The 25,948-nt window shown below is 42.7% G+C and overlaps 1 protein-coding gene across 11 annotated transcripts in view; it reads left to right on the top strand.

Moving 5' to 3' along the window:
• ZMYM5 (zinc finger MYM-type containing 5) overlaps positions 1-25,948 on the top strand; it is a 40,071-nt gene that overhangs the window by 4,615 nt on the left and 9,508 nt on the right. For 10 of the 11 annotated variants that reach the window (XM_030922346.1, XM_030922347.1, XM_010353073.2 and 7 more), the window contains 4 exons: positions 7,492-7,984; positions 8,225-8,318; positions 22,355-22,640; positions 23,509-23,674. In XM_030922346.1, the coding sequence (XP_030778206.1) occupies positions 7,492-7,984; positions 8,225-8,318; positions 22,355-22,640; positions 23,509-23,674 (1,039 nt within the window). Of the gene's footprint in view, positions 1-3,779; positions 3,834-7,491; positions 7,985-8,224; positions 8,319-22,354; positions 22,641-23,508; positions 23,675-25,948 lie in introns of those variants that run through there. The other variant, XM_030922349.1, reaches the window with a different exon arrangement.

Genomic DNA, 25,948 nt, shown 5'->3' on the forward strand with positions numbered 1-25,948 from the left:
GGCTCTCTGCAACCTCTGCCTCCTGGGTTCAAGCGATTCTTGTGCCTCAGCCCCCCGAGTAGATGGGACTACAGATACATGCCACCACGTTGGCTAATTGTTGTATTTTTTGTAGAGACAAGGGTCTGACCATGTTGGCCAGCCTGGTCTGGAACTCCTGACCTAAGTGATACGCCTGCCTTGGCCTCCCAAACTGCTGGGATGACAGACACCCATCGCCACACCTGGCCTGTGTAATTCCTTTTTAAAAAATTTTTATTTTAAATCTTTGTGGGTACATAGTAGGTGTTCTATATATTGTGTAATTCTTGACTGGTTTATTTATGATTAAGAATTGGGAACTAAAGGCCTGGCGCAGCGGCTCACACCTGTAATCCCAGCACTTTGGGAGGCTGAGGCAGGCAGATCACGAGGTCAGGAGATTGAGACCATCCTGGCTAACACAGTTAAACTCCGTCTCTACTAAAAATACAAAAAAAAAAAAAAAAAAATTAGCCGGGCGTGGTGGCAGGTGCCTGTAGTCCCAGCTGTCAGGAAGCTGGTGTGAACCCAGGAGGGGGAGCTTGCAGTGAGCGGAGATTGCGCCACCACACTCCAACCTGCGTGATACAGCGAGACTCCGTCTCAAAAAAAACCCCCAAAAAACAACAACAACAACAAAAACCAAACAATTGGTAACTAAAAAGCAAATTGGAAGAGTGGGAGTGGGGTTTCTAACTTGAAGCTTGCGGATGATCTTCTGGCCAGTTGATGGGGAACCCCATAGGTTAATATTTTTAGGACTTTCCTTTTTTGCTGATGCTTAGTTCCACAGGGAAGAGTCTTGCTGAGAAAGAAAGCCTCTAGAGAAGAGTTTGCTGCCTGGAAAATATAAGTCTGGATGCCAGCTCTCTGGGAATCAAATAGGAGAGAGGACATTTCTTTTTTTTTTTTGAGACGGAGTTTCGCTCTTGTTACCCAGGCTGGAATGCAATGGTGTGATGTCAGCTCTCTGCAACCTCCGCCTCCTGGGTTCAAGCAATGGAGAGGGGCTATTTCTTGGTATTGAAACATTCCCCAGTGCTTGGTGAACCCAAGTCTTAGATCTTATGTTCTATCTTGTCAAAGAAAAAAATTTTTAGAACCTGTGCTAGGATGGGGAAAGGCCTGTCACCATCAGCTTGATGGGAGGGAAGAGATCTCTCAACCTCTTTTTTTAGCATCTGCCCATTCTGTTCCAGGGATACCTGGTGCTGCAGATTTCTGAGCCTAGGGTGTAAATCAGAATGTTTCTTGGCTTTTTTTTTTCACCGTTTTAGACTCTGGCTATCTCAGGTTGGCAGTTAGTTAACCATTCATCCGTCTGTTCTTTACTTATAAAATCATACTGCTTTTGTTTCTTGTTCTTCCTTTCCTTGTGATAGTACTGTTTAGGGGAGTTTTGGAAGGGAACGAAGTCAGTTGTACATGATCAATGGCCATCTTTTTTTTTTTTTTTTTTGTGACAGGGTCTCTCACTGTCACCCAGACTGGAGTGCAGTGGCCCGTCTCACTGCAACCTCCATCTCCCAGACTCAAACAATCTGCCTGTCTCAGTTTCCCAAGTAGCTGGGACCACAACCATATGCCACTATACCTGGCTAATTTTTATATTTTCTGTAGAGACAGGGTTTGCCGTGTTGCCCAGGCTGGTCTTGAACTCCCGGACTCAAGCAATCCATCCGCCTAGACCTCCCAAAGCGCTGGGATTACGGGGCATTATACTGCACCTGGCCCAGTTTACTGTCTTAATCTCTGCTGGGCTACTGATTTCTAGACAGTTGGTTTTTTTTTTTTTTTAGATGGGTCTAACTATGTCACCCAGACTTTAGTGCTGTGGGGTGGTCATAGCTCACTGCAGCCCTGAACTCCTGGGCTCAAGTGATTCTCCTGCCTCAGTCTCCCAAGTAGCGGGGGACTACAAGCGTGTACCACCTTGCCTAGCTAATTATTTTATTATATTTATTTTTTATTTTTGAGACAGGGTCTTGCTCTGTTGCCCAGGCTAGAGTGCAGTGGTGTGATCATGGCTCACTGCAACTTTGATCTCCTGGGCTCAAGTCATCCTTCCACCTCAGCCTCCCAAGTAGCAGGGACTACAGGCATATGCCACCATGTTGGGCTAATTTTTTAATTTTTGTAGAGAGGGGTCTCTCTACATTGCCCAGGCTGGTCTTGAACTCCTGGGCTCAAGCTATCCTCCCATCTCATTCAGCCTCCCAAAGTGCTGAGATTATAGGCATGAGCCACTGTACCTGGCCTTTATTTTTTTGTAGAGATGAGTTCTCAGTTTGTTGCCCAAGTTGGTCTTGAGCTCCTAGCCTCAAGTGATGCTCCTGCCTTGGTCTCCCAAAGTGTTAGGATTATAGGTGTGAGGCACCAGGCCCAATTTAGATAGTAATTTTGTACCTGGTTCCTGCAGTAATTCTCTTGCTATCTGTGGTGGTAGTTGACTTTTCTTTTTCTAATCTCTTACTTTTGTGAGTACCTTTAGAATCATGGTACACCTTTATATCTGATTTTAATTAGGAGTGCTTATATACTCAACTGTGAAGTGTCTCTGAAAGTAGTCTACAAGAAGAGAGCTAAATGGGTCAAATAGGTCAAAGTACATGTATTCGTTTCTTTGTTTTATGTTAACCCTTATCTTTACGCCTAAATATCTTGTTAAATTTACTTTGTTACCCATTCTCTAGAGATAGTTTACATTTAAGGATTTTGCTTGTGTTACAATTTGTGTGTGAATAAGATACCACAAGAAGACTAGTTAAATATTTAAAATTAGACAGTTGCTGAAATCCCAGGATGTAGCGATGTAACATAGTATTTGCCTAAATGCCTTTTTATTGGAAAGGATTTTTTGTTTGTTTTTGAGGCAGAGTCTCATTCTGTTACCCAGGTTGGAGTGCAGTGGCATGATCTCAACTCACTGCAACTTCTACCTCCCGGGTTCAAGCGATTGTCTTGCCTCAGTCCTCTGAGTGGCTGGGACTCCAGGCACATGCCACCACACCTGGCTAATTTTTTTTTTTTTTCTTCTGAGACGGAGTTTCGCCCCTGTTGTCCAGGCTGGAGTTTAATGGCATGATCTCAGGTCACCGTAACCTCTGCCTCCTGGGTTCAAGCGATTCTCCTGCCTCAGCCTCCTGAGTAGCTGGGATTACGGGCATGCGTCAGCATGCCCGGCTAATTTTGTATTTTTATTAGAGGTGGGGTTTCTCCATGTTGGTCAGGCTGGTCTCGAACTCCCGACGTCAGGTGATCCACCTGCTTCGGCCTCCCAAAGTGTTGGGATTACATACATAAGCCACGGGGCCTGGTCATAATTTGATATTTTTGCACTCTCTGATATGGACCAGGCCATATGCTGGAGATTTGCATGTCAACTCACCTCATTAAAAAGCTTAAAGCTATATGTTATCCCCATTCACAGTTTAGAAAACTAAAACTCAGTGAGGTGACATAATTTGCCTGCTGCCACATAGCTAATTGGCTAAACAGCATATTTTTCTGTGTTTTTACACAATATTGTAGAAATATTCAAAATTTTCTTATGGTCTTGTGTTTATAGAATTAAAGTTTTTGACAGTTAAGTTATAAACACAATGGCTTTTAGTAGTGTTTTCTTTGTTGTTGTTTGTTTGTTTTTTTGTTTTTTTTGTTTTTGAGACTGAGTCTCGCTCTGCGTTTCCCAGGCCGGAGTGTGCAATGGCGCCATCTCCACTCACTGCAAGCTCCACTTCCCGGGTTCATGCCATTCTCCTGCCTCAGCCTCCCGAGTAGCTGGGACTACAGGTGCCCATCACCATGCCTGGGTAATTTTTTTTTTTGTATTTTTTTTTGGTAGTGATGGGGTTTCATCATGTTAGCCAGGATGGTCTCGATTTCCTGACCTCATGATCCACCCACCTTGGTGCCTCCCAAAGTGCTGGGATTATAGGCGTGAGCCACCGCACCTGGCCTTTAGTAGTGTTTTAACTTATTTATAATCTGGGATTTAAACATAGGTGAGTACTTAATCTTTTTTTTAAAGGTAGATGACTGCAGTGAACTGAGTAGAAAGAGTACTCTGTGTATTATTTTCTGTGAGAAAAGTAAAATAGAACCTAGCAGCCACAAGAAGATACTGTGGGCTGGGCGCAGTGGCTCATCCCTGTAATCCCAGCACTCTGGGAGGCCCAGGTGGGCGGATCATGAAGTCAGGAGACTGAGACCATCCTGGCTAACATGGTGAAACCTCAAATCTACTAAAAATGCAAAAAATTAGCCAGTCGTGCTGACGGGCGCCTGTAGTCCCAGCTACTTGGGAGGCAGAGGCAGGAGAATGGTGTGAACCTGGGAGGCGGAGCTTGCAGTGAGCCTAGATCACGCCACTGCACTCCAGCCTGGGCCACAGAGTGAGATTCCATCTTAAAAAAAAAAAAAAAAGAAGAAGAAGATACTGTGGAGTCAGTTATAACTCTTTTCCAGAAATTATTTTCCTTTTTTTTCATTATTTTAAAAAATTTTTAGTAGAGGTGGAGTCTCACCATGTTGCCCAGGCTGGTCTCAAACTTCTGGGCTCAAGCATTTCTCCCAGTTGGCCCCCAAAAGTGCTGGGATTAGCAGGCATGAGCCAACATTCCTGGCCCCCAATTTTTTTCGTTTCTTTTACAAACCTTATTTTAAACTGGGTCCTTAAATTTGTTATTTCTTTATCTTTGAAACAGCCTTATTTAAATGTTAGTTTTGTTATTGTAATGAATTGGCTCATCTTAACAAAAGATAAGTAATTTTTAACAATTGTTTTCCACATTCATTGCATATGATATAGTGGCTGAGAAATAGGTTTTAGAGTCAGATTTCTTGGATTTGAATCCTGACTAGCTTTTTTAGCAATGGTGAGTTAGGCAGGTTACTTATCTCCTGGCTTAGTTTCCTAATTGGCAAAATGGGAAGAATAATAGTTTTTTGTTAACTTAAGTAAGCATTATCTGAGTTAATATATATGATAGCATAATACATACTAAAAATAAGTGTTACCTATTTCATGATTATATGGATTATAGATTAAATTGGGAATTTTTTTTCTTTTTGAGATGGAATCTTGCTCTGTTGCCCAAGCTAGAGTGCAGTGGCACAATCTTGGCTCACTGTAACCTCCTCTGCTTCCTGGGTTCAAGCAGTTCTCTTGCCTCAGACTCCTGAGTAGCTGGGATTACAAGCACCTGCCACCACGACTAATTTTTGCATTTTTGGTAGAGATGGGGTTTCACCATGTTGGCCAGGCTGTTCTCAAACAGCTGAACTCAAGTGATCCGCCCACCTCAGCCTCCCAAAGTACTGGGATTACAGGTGTGAGCCACCATGCCCGGCTGGGAAATTTTTAGAATAAAAATGTTACCATATTTTGGCTGGGCACAGTGGCTTACGCCTTGTATCTCAGCACTTGGGGAGGCCAAAGTGGGCAGATCATGAGGTCAAGAGATCAAGACCATCCTGGCCAACATGGTGAAACCCTGTATCTACTAAAAATACAAAAATTAGCTGGGCGTGGTGGCACACGCCTGTAGTCCCAGCCACTTGGGAGGCTGAGGCAGGGGTTGCAGTGAACTGAGGTCGCACCACTGCACTCCAGCCTGGTGACAGAGCGAGACTCCATCTCAAAAAAAAAAAAAAGCATATTTCAATATGAGATGTTTAAAATAAAATGGAGTGATGACTGCCTTATGAAGTGCGTTTTCTTAATCATTCAACACCTGTAAAATTCCCACCCCATTTCACTCTCAAGTTTCTACTCAGAAAATTGAGGCCAGAGGCCAGGCGTAGTAGCTCACACCTATAATCCCAGCACTTTGGGAGGCTGAGGCAGGTGGATCATCTGAACTCAGAAGTTTGAGACCAGCCCTGGGCAACATGGTGAAACCCTGTCTCTAGCAAAAATACAAAAAATTAGCCAGGCATGCTACTCAGGAAGCTAAGGCAGGGAGATCACTTGAGCCTGAGAAGTGGGGGTTGCAGTGAACTGAAATGGTGCCACTGCACCTGGGTGACAGAGTGAGACCCTGTCTCACAAAACAAAAAGAAAAAAAGACTGAGGCCAGGTCTGTTGTGGTGGCTCGTTCCTGTAATCCCAGCACTTTGAAAGGCTTAGGCGGGAGAATCACTTGAGCTCGGGGGTTTGAGATCAGCCTGGGTAACATAGTGAGACTTCACACCAAAAGAAAAAAAGATTGAAAATTGAGGCCAGCATGTATAATCCCATGTATTGTTTCTGCATACCTACGTGCATTTCAGTTATACTTACTTTTGCCTTTTTTCAGTTGAGATAGAGGTGATTCTTATACATGATCAATTTCATTACCAGCTGTGCACATGTCCTTATCTCTCACCTTCTTAAGAGCCACCCATGTTTCATCGGTTTTTCACTTCCAGATTTTTCAACTATTGTCTCTGCTAGATTCTTTCCTTCATCATAGCTTAGTGCATAGTAAGTATACAAATGTTGAGTATTAACAAGTTAAGAATTTGGGGCTAGGCCAAGTACCGTGGCTCATGCCTGTAATCCCAGCACTTTGGGGAGCCAAAGCAGGAGGATTGCTTGAGGCCAGGAGTTTGAGATGAGCCCAGGCAATGTAGTGAGACCTCCTCTCTCCAAGAAATTTATGGAGCATTAGCTGGGCTGTGATGGCAAGAGCCTGTAGTCCTACCTACTTGGGAGGCTAAAGTGGGAGGATTGCTTGAACCCAGGCGTTTAAGGCTACAGTGAGCCAGGATCACGCAACTGCACTCCAGCCTGGATAACAGAGTGAGACCCTCTCTCAAAAGAAAAAGAATTTGGGGCCTAGCATTAGAGCCCTGAGTTTAAGTCCCAGTATTATCTGGAACAATTTAGTTAGCTTCCCTAGGCCTCAATTTCTTGAACTCTAAGAGTAAATTATACCTACTATCATGGAGTTTTGATAATTTTACTTTCTGTAAAAAGTCCATTGCATAATATCTGGCATAAATGGACTTAATGCTTTCTGTACAAGGACAAAAAAGATGCATAAAGATAATCACGTAATTATTTTGGAAGAAGAGATTTTGGAAAGAAAACAATGGCAGGAGACACTTGGGAAATAGGGCCATATCATAAACGTTGTAGTAGATAAAAGCATATGGAATATAAGTGATTATATTAGGACCTTAAGTTATTGGTATTTAATTATTTTGTTACTATTTTCTAATTCAAAGGAAACAGGCATTTTTTAACTATAAAGAGTGACTAATGTGAGTACTATAAATTGATTAGAATTTTTTAAAGGACTACCGAAATTATGTAATTAATTTCCATCAAACTCTGAAGTGAACATTAGTTAACAGTAGAGGAAAACCAGAGTGGATATCAGGTATCACAAAAAATAATTTGAAAAATTTACTTGTGCTATTTTATTGTAGTAAAATGCAAAAATCATAACATACTAGAACTTTTTCTTTTCTGTCTCTTTACAGGTTCATTGGCATGGATAAATGTTCAGTGGGAGGATTAGAATTGACTGAACAGACTCCTGCTTTATTAGGGAATATGGCCATGGCAACTAGTCGCATGGACATAGGGGATTCATTTGATCATCCAGCTTGTCCTTTAGTCAGTAGATCTAGGAACTCACCAGTGGAAGATGATGATGATGTTGTATTTATTGAATCTATACAACCTCCTTCAATTTCTGCTCCAGCAATAGCTGATCAAAGAAACTTCATACTTGTGTCATCAAAAAATGAAAAGCCACAAGGAAATTATTCTGTAATTCCTCCTTCTTCGAGAGATTTGGCGTCTCAGAAAGGAAATATAAGTGAGACAATTGTTATTGATGATGAAGAGGACATAGAAACAAATGGAGGAGCGGAGAAAAATCCTTCCTGTTTTATTGAATGGGGACTTCCTGGAACTAAAAACAAAACCAAAGATTTGGATTTCTCCACTTCCAGTCTTTCAAGAAGTAAGGTAAATGCAGGAATGGGTAATAGTGGTATCACTACAGAATTGACTCTGAAATACGTTATTACTAATGTTACAACCTTAGAAACAGGTATAAGCTCTGTGAATGCTGGGCAAGATATGAACATAATGATTACATATAAAACATCACTATAGAATACCAACTTGGGAGATGTCGCTAAAGGACTTCAGTCAAGTAATTTTGGTGTTAATATACAAACGTACACCCCATCTTTAACTCCACAGACCAAGACTGGAGTAAGACCTTTTAACCCTGGTAGAATGAATGTGGCAGGAGACTTATTTCAGAATGGAGAATTTGCAACTCATCATAGTCCTGGTAAGCAGTAAGTGATATTATTTCTACCTCAAGTAAATAAACCTTTGGCTGTTCTTTTTAGTGCTCATATCTATTTTATTCACATTCTCTGACTTTGTTTTTTGTTTGTTTGTTTTCGGAGACTAAGTTTCGCTCTTGTCGCCCAGGCTGGCTGGAGTACGGTGGCGAGATCTCAGCTCACTGCAACCTCCGCCTCCCAGGTTCAAGTGATTTTTTTTTTTTTCCTGCCTGAGGCTCCTGAGTAGCTGGGATTAAAGGCGCCGGCCACCACACTCAGCTAGTTTTTGTGTTTTTAGTAGAGACAGGGTTTCACCATGTTGGCCAAGCTGGTCTTGAACTCCTAACCTCAAGTGATCCACCTGCCTTGGCCTCCCAAAGTGCTGGAATTACAGGCATGAGCCACTGCTCCCAGCCTTTGACTTTCATATTAAGATAGAATATTTTACTTAATAAAACTGTATGGTTTACTTGGTCTCTGAAATTTTGAAATTTTAATCTATTTTATCCAGTATGATTTACATCTGAAGTATTTCAATTGAAATACTTTACCTTCTTTAGCCTTCTTTGTATAAAAATCAAAGGATAAAGATACAGTGAAATGAAAGAATAAAGTAATACATAATGATTGGATTTTACTTTATTTGTAATTATTTAAAATTTCAATTTTTGCTTAAGCTTTTATTTTTAGGCTGTTTTTATCCCTGATTTTAGTTTGTATTTATTTGTTTATTTATTTGAGACAGAGTTTCGCTCTTTTTGCCCAGGCTGGAGTACAGTGGCGCCATGTTGGCTCACTGCAGCCTCTGCCCGCTGGGTTCAACTGATTCTCCTGCCTCGACCTCCCAAGTAGCTGGGATTACAGGTGCGCCCGTCTCCACGCCTGGCTAATTTTGTCTTTTTAGTAGAGACAGGATTTCTCCATGTTGGCCAAGCTGGTCTCAAACTCCTAACCTCGGGTGATCTGCCCACCTCAGCCTCCCCAAGTGCTAGGATTACAGGTGTGAGCCACTGCGCCTGGCCTGATTTTAGTTTTTAGGTCGGCGCTTTATTTGAATTCTGAAAGTTGGAAAACTTTCTTGCCTTTAAATCAGGGAACTGTATTTTTAGAACTTACATGGATAGTCCTATTCTGACATAATTAAAATACAGCAAGTTTTTTTAAAATAGCAATGCCTTTTTGTTGCTTTTATATGACTCGTGAGGGGTTTGGAGGAGAGTTGGTATTGATTTTTTGACCATTTTGGTGTTTATAGCCTGTTGAATTTTAGGAAAGGACTGAAAAGTAACGAGAACCTGAGAACCTAATCAATCGTGTTGTTACTTTCATGGAAAATAGTGCTTTTTCCCTTTTTTTTTTTTTTTTTTGAGACAGAGTCTCTCTGTCACCCAGGCTGTAATGCAGTGGCACAATCTCGGCTCACTGCAACCGCCGCCTCCTGGGTTCAAGTGATCCTTGGGCCTCAGCCTTCTGAGTAGCTGGGATTGCAGGCGTGTGCCATCATGCCCAGCTAATTTTTTGTTTTTTTAGTAGAGATGGGGTTTCACTATGTTGGCCAGGCTGGTCTCAAATTCCTGACCTCAAGTGATTCACCTGCCTTAGCCTCCCAAAGTACTGGGATTACAGGCGTGAGCCACTGTACCCGGCCAACTTTTTTCCTTATTTATTTATTTATTTATTTATTTATTTACTTTTGAGACGAGTCTCGCTGTGTCGCCCAGGCTGGAGTGCAGTGGCACCATCTCGGCTCACTGCAAGCTCCGCCTCCCGGGTTCACACCATTCTCCCGCCTCAGCCTCCCGAGTAGCTGGGACTACAGGCGCCTGCCACCGCGCCCGGCTAGTTTTTTGTATTTTTAGTAGAGACGGGGTTTCACCGTGTTAGCCAGGAGGGTCTCGATCTCCTGACCTCGTGATCCGCCCACCTCGGCCTCCCAAAGTGCTGGGATTACAGGCTTGAGCCACCGCGCCCGGCCCCTTATTTTTAAAATAATCTTATCTTCTGGTTATGAAATACTATGTGATTATTATAGAATATTTAGAACAAAATCATAGAAATCAGAAAATATGTTTCCTTACCCCAGTAACTAGAAATAATGTGACCATTGTGAAGATTTTGGTTTGCTTTCAATCTTTAGTTTTTAAAAATATAATTTAGAGCATTTTTTATATTGTTTTGTATCCTGTTGATTTACTTAATCTAAATGCTAATACTTTATGTCATTATAAAAATATAGGCTGGGTGCAGTGGCACACCACTGTAATGTCATCGCTTTTTGAGGCCAAGGAAGAAGGATTACTTGAGGCCAGGAGTTTGAACCCAGCCTCAGTAACATAGTGAAGACCTCATCTCTAGAAAAAGAAAAAAAAATTAGCCAGGCACCATGATGTGCACCTGTAAACTCAGCACTTAAGGAGGCTGAGATGGGTCATTTGAGACCTGGAGTTTGGGGTCACATTGTGCTTTGATCCTACTGCTGTGCTCCAGCCTAGGCAACAGAGTGGGACTCTGTTTCTAAAAATATGTATATGTAAGTTTTAGTAACCACAAAATATTTGTCTGAAGTACTCATTCTGCTACGTATTTTTTTCATCATGTACATGCTTTTTCTTTGTTTTGAAGCTATAATAAATACGTATATTTACATTTTTTATTTTTTCCATAGGGTACTTATTCTCAATTTTTTTGGTGTCAGATTTACCCTTAAAATGAAGACCCCAAAGGTTTCTTTTATTTCTATTGTTAGATATATTAAAAAGTAAAGTTTTAGCCAGGTATAGTAGCATGCACCTGTAGTCCCAGCTATTCAAGAGGCTGAGGTGGGGCTGGGCATGGTGGCTCACATCTGTAATCCCAGCACTTTGGGAGGCCAAGGCAGGCAGATCACTTGAAGTCAGGAGTTTGAAACCAGCCTGGCCAACATGGTGAAACCCCATCTCTACTAAAAAAATACAAAAGTGGCCAGGTGTGGTGGCATGTGCCTGTAGTCCTAGCTACTCAGGAGGCTGAGGCAGGAAAACCACTTGAACCTGGGAGGCAGAGGTTGCAGTAAGCCCAGATCACTGCACTGTACTCCAGCCTGGGCAACAAAGTGAGATTTGTCTCAAAAAAAAAAAAAAAAAAAAAAAAAGGCAAGGTAGGAGGGTCACCTGAGTCCAGGAGTTTGAGTCCAGTCTGGGCAACATAGCAAGACCTAATGTCTTTAAAAAATAATAATGGATGGATGCAGTAGCTCACATCTGTAATTGTAGCACTTTTGTAGGCTGAGGCAGGAGGATCACTTGAGCCCAGGAGTTTGAGGCTACAGTGAGCTATGATCACAACACTGCACTCCAACCTGGGTAACAGAGTGAGACCCAGTCTCAAAAAATAATAATTACCCTGGGTGTGGCGGCACTCACCTGTAATCCCAGCACTTTCAGAGGCCAAGGCGGTCTGATCACGTGAGGTCAGGAATTCAAGACCAGCCTGGCCAACATGGTGAAACCCTGTCTCTTCCAAAAATACAAAAAAAAAAAAAAAAAAAAAAAAAAAAAATTAACTAGGCATGATGGCATGCTCCTACAGTCACAGTTACTTGGGAGGCTGAGACATGAGAATTGCTTGATCCCAGGATGCTGAGGTTGCAGTGAGCTGAGATCATGCCACTGCACTCCAGCCTGGGCAACAGAAATTTTTTTGTCTCAAAAAATAAGATAAAATCTTAAGAAAAATTAAAACTATTCATTTCATAATAATTACCTATTATATAACATAAATAAGATTTACAATGAAAAATAACTATTTTCAAAGAAATTTAGTGAAAAGTAACATTGTCTTACATTTTTGCAAATCTCTTTAAAATCTGGCTTAATAGAAGACAGGTATATCTAGCTTCTCACATGTATTTCTGTATTGAGTCTGTTGTAGTATTTTGTTTTGCTTGAAGTATAAGAAGAAAATCGGGCTTCACATAGATAGGTGGTTGGAGAAGGGAGGACTATTTTCAACGTCTTTTTAGATGTGGATAGTTTTCTTTTGATGCAGCACCAAAACCTGACAATTAGTAGTTTTCGAAGTTGTTAGAATGTGGGATTTGCAACCATGTAATTCAGTTTTCATCACGAGGCACAGTGGCTCATGCCTGTAATCCCAGCACTTTTCAAGGCCAAAGCAGGCGGATCACTTGAGGCTGGGAGTTCGAGACCAGCCTGGCCAACATGACAAAACTCTATCTCTACTAAAAATGCCAAACATTAGCTGGGCATGGTTGTGCATGCCTGTAGTCCTAGCTACTGGGAGGCTGAGGCACAAGAATCACTTGAACCTGGGAGGCAGAGGTTGCAGTAAGTCGAGATCACGCCCTTGTACTCCAGCCTGGGCAACAGAGTGAGACTATCTCAAAAAATTTTTTTCATAGTGTCAGGATCCTACTCTGTTTCCCAGACTAGAGTGCAGTGGCATGATCATAGCTCACTGCAGCCTCAAACTTCTGGGCTCAAGTTATCCTCCCATATCAGCCTCCTGAGTAGCTGAGACTACAAGCGCATGCCGTAATACCCTGCTAGTTTTTTTTTTTCTTTGGTAGAGACAGGGGACTATATTTGGTATAGACTGGTCTATTAGTTTAAAATCTATTGATTTTGAATGGATTTTTAACCTTTGTATTAGTTAATAACATTGTGCATTGGTTATTTGGAAAATACTGGTTCACTCAGATCCTCCTAAATGTTGACACTTTAGGAAGCTGTCAAGTTAATGGTAGTGGATACAAGTTTTCAAAACTTCGCCTTTTTTTTTTTTTTTTTTTTTTTTTGGTGGTGACAGCCCTCAGGAGGTCCTACGAACATGTGCCCGAAGTTTTCAGAAATTCCGATTTTTCACTTGAAAGCTCAGATTTTTTTTTTTTTTTTTTTTTTGAGATGGAGTCTCGCTCTGTCACCCAGGCTGGAGTGCTGTGGCGGGATCTCAGCTCACTGCAAGCTCCGCCTCCCGGGTTCACGCCATTCTCCTGTCTCAGCCTCCCGGGTAGCTGGGACTACAGGCGCCGCCACGTCGCCCGGCTAGTTTTTTGTAGTTTTTAGTAGAGACGGGGTTTCACCATGTTAGCCAGGATGGTCTCGATCTCCTGACCTCGTGATCCGCCCGTCTCGGCCTCCCAAAGTGCTGGGATTACAGGCTTGAGCCACCGCGCCAGGCCTGAAAGCTCAGATTTTCTCATCAGCAACAAATACTCTGTTTTCTTGAAGTGATAGACTCTTTTAATTGATTTTTGAGAAAATGTCTCCAGTAGTCATAGTTTGTCATTTTTTCAAGTAAAAATGGTATTCCATGAAAAATGGCTAGTTCAACTTATAGTCCAGCAACTGTGCAAGCACTTTTCTGCTTTTCTATAAGATAACCTTTGTAGTTTGGCATGAAACAGAAATGCTTTATGCATACTACCCAGTTTGTCATACAGAAAATTAAGATGTCAAAGGCTAACATTTAGTGAAATTATTAATAACTTTTACTGTTTCACCAAAGACATCTGTAGTAAAGATGATTTTTGTCCCTGGTTCCTGGAAGAGAGACTCTAAATCCTTAAAATTTCCAAGTGTCTTTGCTATACTCATAAGCTCCTTGGATCATACCTGAATTTACGCTAAGAGATGAGATGACTCACAGTGGGGTCTGGACACCAGAAAGATGAACGATAGGATTGACATTTGGGTCTTTGAGCCAGCCCCAAGTCTGGGAGGGGAGGGGATCTGGAGCTGAGTTCAGTCATTGGCCAACGAGTCATGCCCACGTAGTGAAACCCACATAAAACGACTGTAGACTTTGAAGTTCAGCGCAGCCTTTTGGTTGATGAACACATCGGTGTGCCAGGTGGGTGATGCTCCTGCTTCCACTGAAAACTGGCCCAGAGATTCTGCATTTGGGGCCCTCCCAGACCTTGCCTTATGAGCCTCTTCATCTGGCTGTTTCTGATTTGTATCCTTTGTTTAAAAAAAACACAAACAACTGTAAATGTGAGTATAGAGCTTTTCCTGAGTTCTGTGAGTCTTTTTAACAAATAATCCAACCTTGGGAACCCCTCCCAGATTTGTGGCCAGTTGCTTAGAAGTGCAGCTGGTATCTGAAGTGAGGGCAGTCTTGTTGAGAACTAGGCCTTTAAACCTGTGAGGTCTGATGCTGACTCTGAGTACATTAGCATCAGAATTGTTTTCCATATATACCAGGTGTTAAGATAACATTCATAAGTGAAGGTGACACTTTATTTTTCACAAATGCATACTAGTGAAAACTACTAGTACGGTTTAGTTCCATTGCCAGAGGTTTTGCATTTCCATCATCAATGCAAATGCCATGTGGTACAAAAAGCAATAAATCTTGGTATTACTATGGAAATAGTTTGACTTCACACGTTACCTTTTGTTTCTTTTTCTAATACAATGCTGAGTACAAGTAGACTATAAAACCTTGTTTTGTTCTTGACCTCAGGGAAGCATTGGACATATCATTATTAGATCATATTAAATATAATTATCTGTTAATGCTTATATGTCATTTAGTAGTTTTATTTGGGGTAGTTTCTACTGTTTGCAATTACAAACTGTTTCTCATAAACATCTCTAAGTTTGGCACCCTTATTTTCTTGAAAAGTTTTTAGAAGTAGGTTTGCATTCAAGGCGTCAACATATTTTTAAAGCATCCGATGGTTAATACAAAATTCCCCTTACCACCAAAGTGTGTTACTTTTCCTGCAGCATTAGAGTTTCAGCTGGGTGCAATGGATGGCTCACGCCTATAATCCCAGCACTTTGGGAGGCCGAAGCGGGTGGATCACTTGAGGTTAGGAGTTCGAGACCAGCCTGGCCAACATGATGAAACCCTGTCTCTACTAAAAATACAAAAAATTAGCTGGGCCTGGTGACAGCCACCTGTAATCCCAGCTGCTCGGGAGGCTGAAGCAGGAGAGTCGCTTGAACCGCGGAGGCAGAGATTGTAGTGAGCCGATACTGCGCCACTGCACCCCAGCCTGAGCAACAAGAGCGAAACTCCATCTCAAAAAAAGGGTTATTTTTCTATATTGTAAATAGTCCTTAACAGTAGGTGTTATTATTTAAAGCTTGCTAAACTGAAAGGTAGTATCATAATTTGCATATCATTGACCGTTGACAAATATATTTGAAATTTTTAATGAATTTTCTCAAATTCACGTCTGTCACCCATTTATTACTATGTACATGTCTTATTAATAGTTAAACCTGAGACAACATAGAACACTTGCAATCTCTAGGTTGTGTTAAAAGCAATGAAGGTGTCAAAGACTTTGAAATAATGTCCATTGAAAATCATCCTTTTGAGTCTATTTTTACTTATTTATTTTTTGAAACAAGGTCTGGCTGTTTCGCTCAGGCTGGAATGCAGTGGCACAATCTCGGCTCACTGCATCCTCCACCTCCCAGGCTCAAGCCATCCACCTACCTCAGCGTCCTAAGTAGCTAGGATTACAGATACGCATACCACCATGCCTAGCTAATTTTTTTTTTTTTTTTTTGAGACGAAGTCTTACTCTGTTGGCCAAGGCTGGCGTGCAGTGGCGCAATCTGGGCTCATTGCAAGCTCCGTCTCCTGGGTTCACACCATTTTCCTGCCTCAATCTCCTGAGTAGCTGGGACTACGGGTGCCCGCCACCATGCCCGGCTAATTTTTTAAGTATTTTTTAGCAGAGACGGGGTTTCACCATGTTAGCCAGGATGGTCTTGATCCCCTGACCTTGTGATCTGCCTGTCTCAGCCTCCCAAAGTGCTGAGATTACAGGCATGAGCCACCGTGCCTGGCCCCCCCCCTTTTTTTTTTTTTTTTGAGACAGAGTCTTACTCTGTCACCCAGGGCGGCAACCTCCGCCTCCATGGTTCAAGCCATTGTCCCGCCTCAGCCTCCCTAGTAGCTGGGATTACAGGCATGTGCCACTGTGCCCAGCTAATTTTTGTATTTTTTGTAGAGGTAGGGTTTCTCCATGTTGCCCGGGCTGGTCACGAACTTGTGACCTCAAGCCATCCTCCTGCTTTGGCCTTCCGAGTGCTGGGATTATAGGCATGAACCACCACACCATGCCTGTTTATTTCTTTCACTCTTTGTTTTAAAATAATTTCTTACATTTTAGGTATTTATTGCTTGTTTTAGATGTCATTCATGTTTATGTAAGTATGAATTCCATCTTATATAAATAAAAGCTCTTTCATGGAGTTTAAAACTAGAAGCCTTGCTATATATTTTTTTATGTTTTAGTCTTCAAGACCATTTTTCACGTTCTGTAGTAAATTAACATTGTGTATTTGGGTTAATAGATGTTTTTCAGTATAGAATCATAATATAGACTGATATTTCACTATAGAAAAACATTCCGGTGCGGTGGCTCACACCCATAATCCTAGCACTTTGGGAGGCTGAGGTGGGTAGATCACTTGAGGCCAGGGTTGGAGACTAGCCTGGCCAACATGGCGACACCCCATCTCTACAAAAAATACAAAAATTAGCCAGCCGTGGTGGCAAGCCCCTGTAATCCCAGCTACTCAGGAGACTGAGGCAGGAGAATCGCTTGAACCCAGCAGGCGGAGGTTGCAGTGAGCCAAGATTGCGCCACTGCACTGCCAGCCTGGGCAGTAGAGCAAGACTCTGTCTCAAAAAATAAATAAATAAATAAAATCTGTAGTTAGCCACTATACTGTCATTTCACTCAAATTGTAGGCATAATTGAGAATTACCAATGTTGTTTGAAAGAGTTTTTGATTACTCTTGGATTTATTTTTATTCTTGTCATCCCTTTATCTCATTAATTTAAAACTATATTATTTGATTTTTTTTGGTCCAGGGGTGGAGACAGGGTCTCCATATTTTGCTCAGGCTGGCCTTGAATTTCTGGGCTCAACCAGTCCTTCCACTTCAGCCACCTAAGTAGCTGGGATTACAGGCCCGCAACACTGCCTGGCCATTTCAGATATTTTCTCTTCACCTGATACATTTGTGATTTAAAAATTTTAACAGGCTGGACGTGGTGTCTCTCACTCCTGTAATCTTAGCACTTTGGAAGGCCAAGGCGGGCGGATTGCCTGAGCTCTGGAGTTTGAGACCAGCCTGGGCAACACGGTGAAACCCTGTCTCTACTAAAATACAAAAAAGTAGCTGAAAGCTGGGCCCTGGTGACTCATGCCTGTAATCCCAGCACCCTGGGAGGCCGAGGTGGGTGGATCACTTGAGGTCAAGAGTTCAAACCAGCCTGGCCAACGTGGTGAAACCTCGTCCCTAAAAATAAAAAATTAGCTGGGCATGGTGGTGTACGCCTGTAATCTCAGCTATTTAGGATGCAGAGGTAGGAGAATCGTTTGAACCCAGGAGATGGAGGCTGCAGTGAGCTGAGATCACACTCCAGCCTGAGTTGACAGAGTGAGACTCTGTCTCAAAAAAAAAAAAAAAAAGGCCGGGTGCAGTGGCTCAAGCCTGTAATCCCAGCACTTTGGGAGGCCGAGACGGGCGGATCATGAGGTCAGGAGATCGAGACCATCCTGGCTAACACGGTGAAACCCCGTCTCTACTTAAAAAAAAAAACAAAAAAACTAGCCGGGTGAGGTGGCGGGCGCCTGTAGTCCCAGCTACTCGGGAGGCTGAGGCAGGAGAATGACGTAAACCCCGGAGGCGGAGCTTGCAGTGAGCTGAGATCCGGCCACTGCATTCCAGCCTGGGCGACAGAGCGAGACTCTGTCTCAAAAAAAAAAAAAACTTCAATAGAAAGACTATTATTCTATTTAATAGAATGATTTGTTTGACACTTACATAAATGGAGCAGAAGGTCATGATAACTGCATTTAAATTATTTTGCTTATGATATAGGACAATGAGTTTCTATTGTTTATGAAGTATGGATGAATTTACATTCCTGAGTTCTCTGAAGGTCTGTTTTGGGGGACAAAAATTATAGAACTATGTCCTTTAGATAATAAGATTTAATCTACAGTTCTGGAGAGAATGTTAGAAAAACGTTCAGGTTAAAGGCGATGCTGAAAAACAGGTGAATGTTGAAAGCTTTTTTTTTTTCGAGACAGAGTATTGTTCTGCCATCCAGGCTGGAGTGCAGCAACGCAGTCTCGCCTCACTGCAACCTCTGCCTCCCGGGTTCAAGTGATTCTCCTGCCTCAGCCTCCCAAGTAGTTGGGACGACAGGCACGTGCCACCATGTCAGGCTAATTTTTTGTATTTTTAGTAGAGATGGGGTTTCACCATGTTGGTCAGTCTGGTTTGAACTCTTGACCTCAAATGATCCACCCACCTCAGCCTCCCAAAGTGCTGGGATTACAGGCGGAAGCTGGCAGCACCAAAAGGAAAACCAAAACAACTGGCCCTTCATAAAGTACATGTAAAACTGCATTCTGTTTTATGAAAATAGATTCGGCCGGGCGCGGTGGCTCACGCCTGTGATCCCAGCACTTTGGGAGGCCGAGGTGGGCGGATCACGAGCACGTAGAACTGCATTCTGTTTTATGAAAATAGGTTTGGCCGGGCGCGGTGGCTCACGCCTGTGATTCCAGCACTTTGGAAGGCCGAGGCGGGTGGATCACGAGGTCAGGAGATCGAGACCATCCTGGCTAACACGGTGAAACCCCGTCTCTACTAAAAATACAAAAATTAACCGGGAAGTGGTGGCGGGCTCCTGTAGTCCCAGCTACTCAGGAGGCTGAGGCAGGAGAATGGCATGAACCCTGGAGGCAGAGCTTGCCGTGAGCTGAGATCGTGCCACTGTACTCCAGCCTGGGGGACAGAGTGAGACTCCGTCTCAAAAAAGAAAAAAAAACAAAGAAAATAAGATTAAATTTGTTAGAAAGGACCATTTTTTTTTTTTTTTTTGAGACGGAGTCTCGCTCTGTCGCCCAGGCTGGAGTGCAGTGGCCGGATCTCAGCTCACGGCAAGCTCTGCCTCCTGGGTTTACGCCATTCTCCTGCCTCAGCCTCCCAAGTAGCTGGGACTACAGGCGCCCACCACCTTGCCCGGCTAGTTTTTTGTATTTTTTAGTAGAGACAGGGTCTCACCGTGTTAGCCAGGATGGTCTCGATCTCCTGACCTCGTGATCCGCCCGTCTCGGCCTCCCAAAGTGCTGGGATTACAGGCTTGAGCCACCGCGCCCGGCCCTAGAAAGGACCATTTAATTCTTTAACTTTTAGGGTATACTATGTTTCAGTGAAAGTTCTTCAGTTCTCACATACAGTTGTATAAACAGTACAAAAAATAAAATAAAAAGCTCGTGAGAGAAAATACCTAAACTTAGAATTTGCTCTTACATCTGTCATATTTTTGTTGCATTATAAACATTTCTGACCATGATACTGACTCTAGGGAGTTGCACTTCTGATATCTAGCTAAGTCCTATCCCTTTTGCTGAGAGTAATTAGGGAAAATGACAAAATGTGTAAAGTATCTGTTTAAAGACATCAAGAGCTACAAATAACAAATGGAAAAATTAGGGTTCCAAGATCTGAGAGAAGAACTGGGGCTGTTTTTCCCTATTGAATATGCCTTCAATTCCAGAAAAGGCTGCAGAGAAGCTAAATGGAGTTTTCAGTAGACACTGAGGACTCACTAAGAGGAGTAATGATAAAAACCCCCTTCCAACCTATGGATTGAAATACTAACATCATCCAGAGCCTCACAGATTGTTGTAATTTTACATATAAAAATAGGCCAGGTGCAGTGACTCAGGCCTATAATCCCAGCACTTTGGGAGGCTGAGACGGGCGGATCATGAGGTCAGGAGTTCAAGACCAGCCTGACCAATGTGGTGAAACCCCATCTCTACTAAAAATACAAAAATTAGCCAGGCGTGGTGGTGTGTACCTGTAATCCCAGCTCCTTGGGAGGCTGAGGCAAGGAGAATCGCTTGAACCTGGGAGGCAGAGGTCGCAGTGAGCCGAGATCGTGCCACTGCACTCCAGCCCAGGTGACAGTGCAAGACTCTGTCTCAAAAAAAAAAAAAAAAAAAAAAGTAAAAAGTGGCCAGGTGGGCCGGGCACGGTGGTTCACGCCTGTAATCCCAGCACTTTGGGAGGCCAAGGCGGGTGGATCACAAGGTCACGAGATTGAGACCATTCTGGCTAATACGGTGAAACCTCGTCTCTACCTAAAATAAGAAAAATTAGCTGGGCATGGTGGCAGGCGCCTGTAGTCCCAGCTACTCGGGAGGCTGAGGCAGGAGAATGGCATGAACCTGGGAGGCGGAGCTTGCAGTGAGCCCAGATCGCGCCACTGCGCTCCAGCCTGGGCAACAGAGCGAGACTCTGTCTCAAAAAATAAAAATAAAAAAGTGGCCAGGTGTGGTGGCTCACGCCTATAATTTTAGCACTTTGGGAGAGCGAGGCAGGAAGGTCGCTTGAGTGCTGGAGTTCAAGATCAGCCTGGGCAACAGAGTGAGACCTTGTCTCTACAAAAGATAAAAAACTTAGCCAGGTGTGATGGCATGTGCCTTTTGTCCCAGCTACTCAAGAAGCTGAGATGGGAGGATCGCTTGAGCCCAGGAGTTCAAGGCTGCGGTAAGCTGTGATCATGCCACTGCACTTCAGACTGGGCAACAGAGTGAGAAGCTGGGACTACAAGTGAGCACGGCCACACCCAGCTAATTTTGTTTATTTTTTGTGGAGATGGGGTTTTGCCTTGTTACCTAGGCTGGTTTCAAACTCCCGGGCTTCCAGTGTCCCGAAGTGCTGGAATTACAGGCATGAGCCATTGCACCCTGCCTAGGCTGAGTCTTAAACTTCTGGCCTCCAGTGATCCTCCCACCTTATCCTCCCAAAGTGCTGGGATTATAGGCATTAGCCGCCTCACCTGTCCAAAAGTTGCTTTTGAAGAGAGATTACAAAATAATTTTTTATTATAGGGCCTTGTTTCTCAAAGCTTCACCATTATCTGAGAGTTGGTTAGAAATGCAGAGTATCAGATCTCTTCTCAGACCTTCTAATTTAGAATTTCCATTTAAACAAGATTCCCAAGTGATTTAATATGGACAATAAAGTTTGAGAAGCACCTCACCTATAAGTAATACTGCACCATTTTGAAGCTAGCAGTAATTTATGATACTGCAGCTGCTACGTAAGGCTAGGAAAGCTGAGTCTTTCCTGAGTAATCCACAACCTGGATTAATGCCTGATAAGTAATGTTTTAGAAGACTGGGAGATAATAGATTTATTTTAAACTATTATGTCTAAAGTATTTTGAAAGTAAATGTACTAATGTCTACAATTTACTTGAAATACATAGAAAGAGGTGGATTGATTGTTTAGTGGTATGAGTAGACAGAAAGATGTGATTAGGCTGGGAGTGGTGGCTCACACCTGTAATGCCAGCACTTGGGGAGGCTGAGGCAGGTGGATGACTTGAGGCCAGGAGTCCGTGACCAGCCTGGCCAACATTAGAGAGGGAAACACCCTCTCTACTAAAAATAGAAAGAAAAAAAATTTTAGCTGGGCATGGTGGTGTACACCTGTAATGCCGGCTACTTGGGAGGCTGAGGCAGGAGAATCACTTGATCCTGCGGGACAGAGGTTGCAGTGAGCCGAGATTGTGCCATCTAACTCCAGTCTGGGAGAAAGAACGAGATTCTGTCTCAGAAAAAAAAAGTGGCTAATATTTTTTGAGTGTGCCTGTGTGCCAGGCATTACTTTATCTCATGTGTTCTTCATAGCACTCTGATGAGTTAGGTGTCCTCAGTTAGTATATTTGTATAATCTATTACGCTCAGTAGATACTTGAACCTGGAGTCTGACTTAAGAGCTGATGGCTACCACATTACACAATTCCAGACGCCAACATTTACTTTATTATTATTGTTGGCACAGTGGAGTATCATTCACTTGAGATACAAAGTGGATAGTTCCCCTGGGATTGTACATCAAGCGTGTCTGGCCTTAACCATATGTTTATACGCCTGCCTCATCTGTCTCTTAAACTCTTAAATGAAAATGTAAGTTATTTTTCTGATGTGCATTTTGATTTGTTCCATGATTTTTTTCTTGTTTCATTTTTAAGATTCATGGATCTCCCAGTCAGCTTCATTTCCCCGTAATCAGAAACAGCCAGGGGTGGATTCTTTATCACCAGTGGCCTTACTTCGTAAGCAGAATTTCCAGCCTACAGCCCAGCAGCAACTTACTAAACCAGCTAAAATCGCTTGTGCAAATTGCAAAAAACCTTTACAGAAGGGACAGACAGCTTATCAACGAAAAGGATCAGCTCACCTCTTCTGTTCTACCACCTGCCTTTCTTCCTTTTCTCATAAACGTACTCAAAACACACGAAGTGTAATATGTGAAAAGTAAGCAGTACCTTTCAACATTCCTTCATGTAGTTGAATACTAATGGTATAAATAAGTAATATAATTGCAGAGCTGGATAGATTTATCGGTAGAATTGTTGCAGGAGGGTCTTCAAGTTTATTGAGCTTGAGCTCCTAGAATATATCCAAGCCGTGGACTAGTATGTGCTGTATTTACTCTTGGCAGAAAAATGGAACATAGGTATGAAAATTAATTGCCTTCCTGCTACTACATTTGCCTCCCCTGCTTCCCCATCTTACACCTTAGTTCTATGAATTTATTATCAGCATCTTCGTTTGTTGGTTTGTTTTTGAGATGGAGTCTCACTCTGTTGCCCAGGCTGGAGTGCAGTGGCACGATTTCCACTCACTGCAACCTCCACCTCCCAGGTTGAAGCGATTCTCCTGCCTCAGCCTCCCGAGTAGCTGTGATTACAGGTGCCCGCCACCACGCTCAGCTAATTTTTTGTATTTTTAGTAGAGACAGGGTTTCATCATGTTGGCCAGGCTCGTCTTGAACTCCTGACCTCAAGTGATCTGCCCACTTTGGCCTCCCAAAGTGCTGGAATTACAGGTGTGAGCTACTGTGCCCAACCTATGACCAGCATTTCTGAATGCATCTAAAAATCTTAAGAACTTGTGGCAAGGTTCTTGTGCTACAAAAGATTTTTATCTCTGACTCTTCTTGTTCTATATCATTTAAGAACTCCTGGCAATAAAGCCAAAAGTGGATTTGCTGCATCCAAAGTTATACTTGATTTCTAGTATTAAATCATAAGAAAATGAAAAATGGCAATTATTATTAGTATATTTGACTTGTATTAAAATGCAGTGTTCTTAAAGTATGTGTCTATACCTTCTGTTTCAGAGATGCATCTACAAAGAAGGCTGATGTTGTTCTTCCAGTAGAATCAAGCAGATCCTTCCAAGAATTTTGTAGTACATCTTGTTTGTCTCCCTATGAAAACAACCGGAATCTTAAAAAAGGAGTTTTTAATAAGTCAAGATGTACAATTTGTAGTAAATTAGCAGAGGTCTGGATTTTTATACCTAAGTTGTTTAGGCTAACAGTGATAATTTTAACTTTTAAGTACTATTATGTACTTTTTCATCTACATAATGCACATGTTCTGGATGTGTAACATGAAGCTGAAAGGAAGAATAAGGATATGTTAGAACTATCCTATGGGATATTTTATAAATAAAATTCCATTTGCATAGTTATCAAAAGTACACATCTGTTTCTATGGAATTGGTTGTGCTTATAAACAAGGCAATTGTTTTATGGTGGGTTTTGTTCTTCCTGATGACATTCAATAAAAATGTAGTCTCAGGAGTTGGGGGTCAAGGGCTGGAAAACTACCTTGGGGCTGGACGTGGCGGCTCACGTCTGCAATCCCAGCACTTTGGGAGGCCGAGGCAGGTGGATATCTTGAAGTCAGGAATTTGAGACCAACATGGCAAAACCCATCTCTACTAAAAATACAAAAATTAGCTGGGCATGGTGGCATAAGCTCCTTGGGAGGCTGAGGCAGGAGAATCGCTTGAACCAGGGAGGCGGAGGCTGCAGTGATTCCAGATGGCGCCACTGTACTCTAGCCTGGGCGATAGAGCAAGACTCTGTCTCAAAAAGAAAGAAAGAAAAACAAAAACAAAAGCAACATACCCATCTAACAAACCTGCACATGTATCCCCTGAAACTAAAAGTTAAAATTAGGAAGCAACAGATCCTGGTACAAGAACACATGGAACAAGTCGAGTGAATGTATGCTGTTTGCTTAACATTAAGTGATATTGCAGTCTTCCCATTTCTTAGAAGAGAAGAAACATGCATACAGGCAGTCCTCACTTTATAAAGTATTTGGTAACTAAATTTGGTGTTGGTTACCCTGAGTCATGCATATGAAGGACATGATTTTATCGCAGTTACCAGAGTGAGAACTACCCTGCTTCTAGTTACACAGTCACCATCCTGAATACTGATGATATTGATTCCCTTAGCTCCCTCCACAAATGTTGTAGGGCAGTGAACTTTACTTAAAATACTGTCTAAAAATTGTTGATCCTTGGAGATGAATGACTCACACATATAATCCCAACTGCTTAGGAGGCTGAGACAGGACAATCACTGGAGTCCAGGAGTTTGAGGTGGAGTGAGCTATGATTGTACCACCGCTTTCCAGCCAGGGTGATAGAGCAAGAGACACTATCAAAAAAAAAAAAAAAAAGATTGTTGACCCATTTCTTTTAAGTGGGTCACGTCAAAATCTAAACCAAAGCCAGGTGTGGTGCTGCAAGCCTGTAATGTGAGCTACTCAGGAGGCCTGAGTAGAGGGCTTGCTTGAGCCCAGGAATTCGAGCCCAGGGCAACATAGTAAGAACTTGTCTCAAAAATAGAGTTCATTATCTGTTGTTATTAAATGTCTCTTGGGAAGTTATTATTGATTGTATTGCTTTCCTATTAATTTTTTTTTTTTTTTTTTTTTTTTTGGAGATGGAGTCTTGCTGTGTCGCCCAGGCTGGAGTGCAGTGGTGCGATCTTGGCTCACTGCAAGCTCCGCCTCCCGGGTTCACGCCATTCTCCCACCTCAGCCTCCCAAGTAGCTGGGACTACAGGCGCCCGCCACCACGCCCGGCTAGTTTTTTGTATTTTTAGTAGAGACGGGGTTTCACCATGTTAGCCAGGATGGTCTTGATCTCCTGACCTCGTGATCCACCCGCCTCGGCCTCCCAAAGTGCTGGGATTACAGGCTTGAGCCACCGTGCCCGGCCAATCTTTTCCTCTTTTGTAAAATCAAAGTGATCTTACAAATAAAGGAAAAAATAAAATACATTTTTAAAAAATCTTTTACCAGCAAGGCGTGGTGGCTCATACCTGTAATCCCAGCATGTTGGGAGGCCGAGGCAGGCAGATCACTTGAGGTCAGGAGTTTGATACCAGCCTGGCCAACATGATGAAACCCCATGTCTACTAAAAATACAAAAATTAGCCGGGCATGGTGGTAGGTGTCTATAATTCCACCTACTTGGGAGGGAGGCTGAGGCAGGAGAATCGCTTGAATCTGGGAGGCAGAGGTTGTAGTGAGCCGAGATCGTGCCACTGCACTCCACTCTGAGTGACAGAGTGAGACTCCATCTCAGAAAAAAAAAAAAAATCTTTTCCCTGGGTATAACTTCCTCTGAGATATGATTAGAGATTCTTTGCTTCTGTTACAGAAACTGGTTATCTCATTGCTTGCTGTGCTAAACTAGTTATCTCATTGCTTGCTGTGCTAAACTAGTTATCTCATTGCTTGCTATGCTAATCT

The sequence above is a fragment of the Rhinopithecus roxellana genome, chromosome 18, assembly GCF_007565055.1.
Source record: "Rhinopithecus roxellana isolate Shanxi Qingling chromosome 18, ASM756505v1, whole genome shotgun sequence".
NCBI classification, from domain to species: domain Eukaryota; kingdom Metazoa; phylum Chordata; class Mammalia; order Primates; family Cercopithecidae; genus Rhinopithecus; species Rhinopithecus roxellana.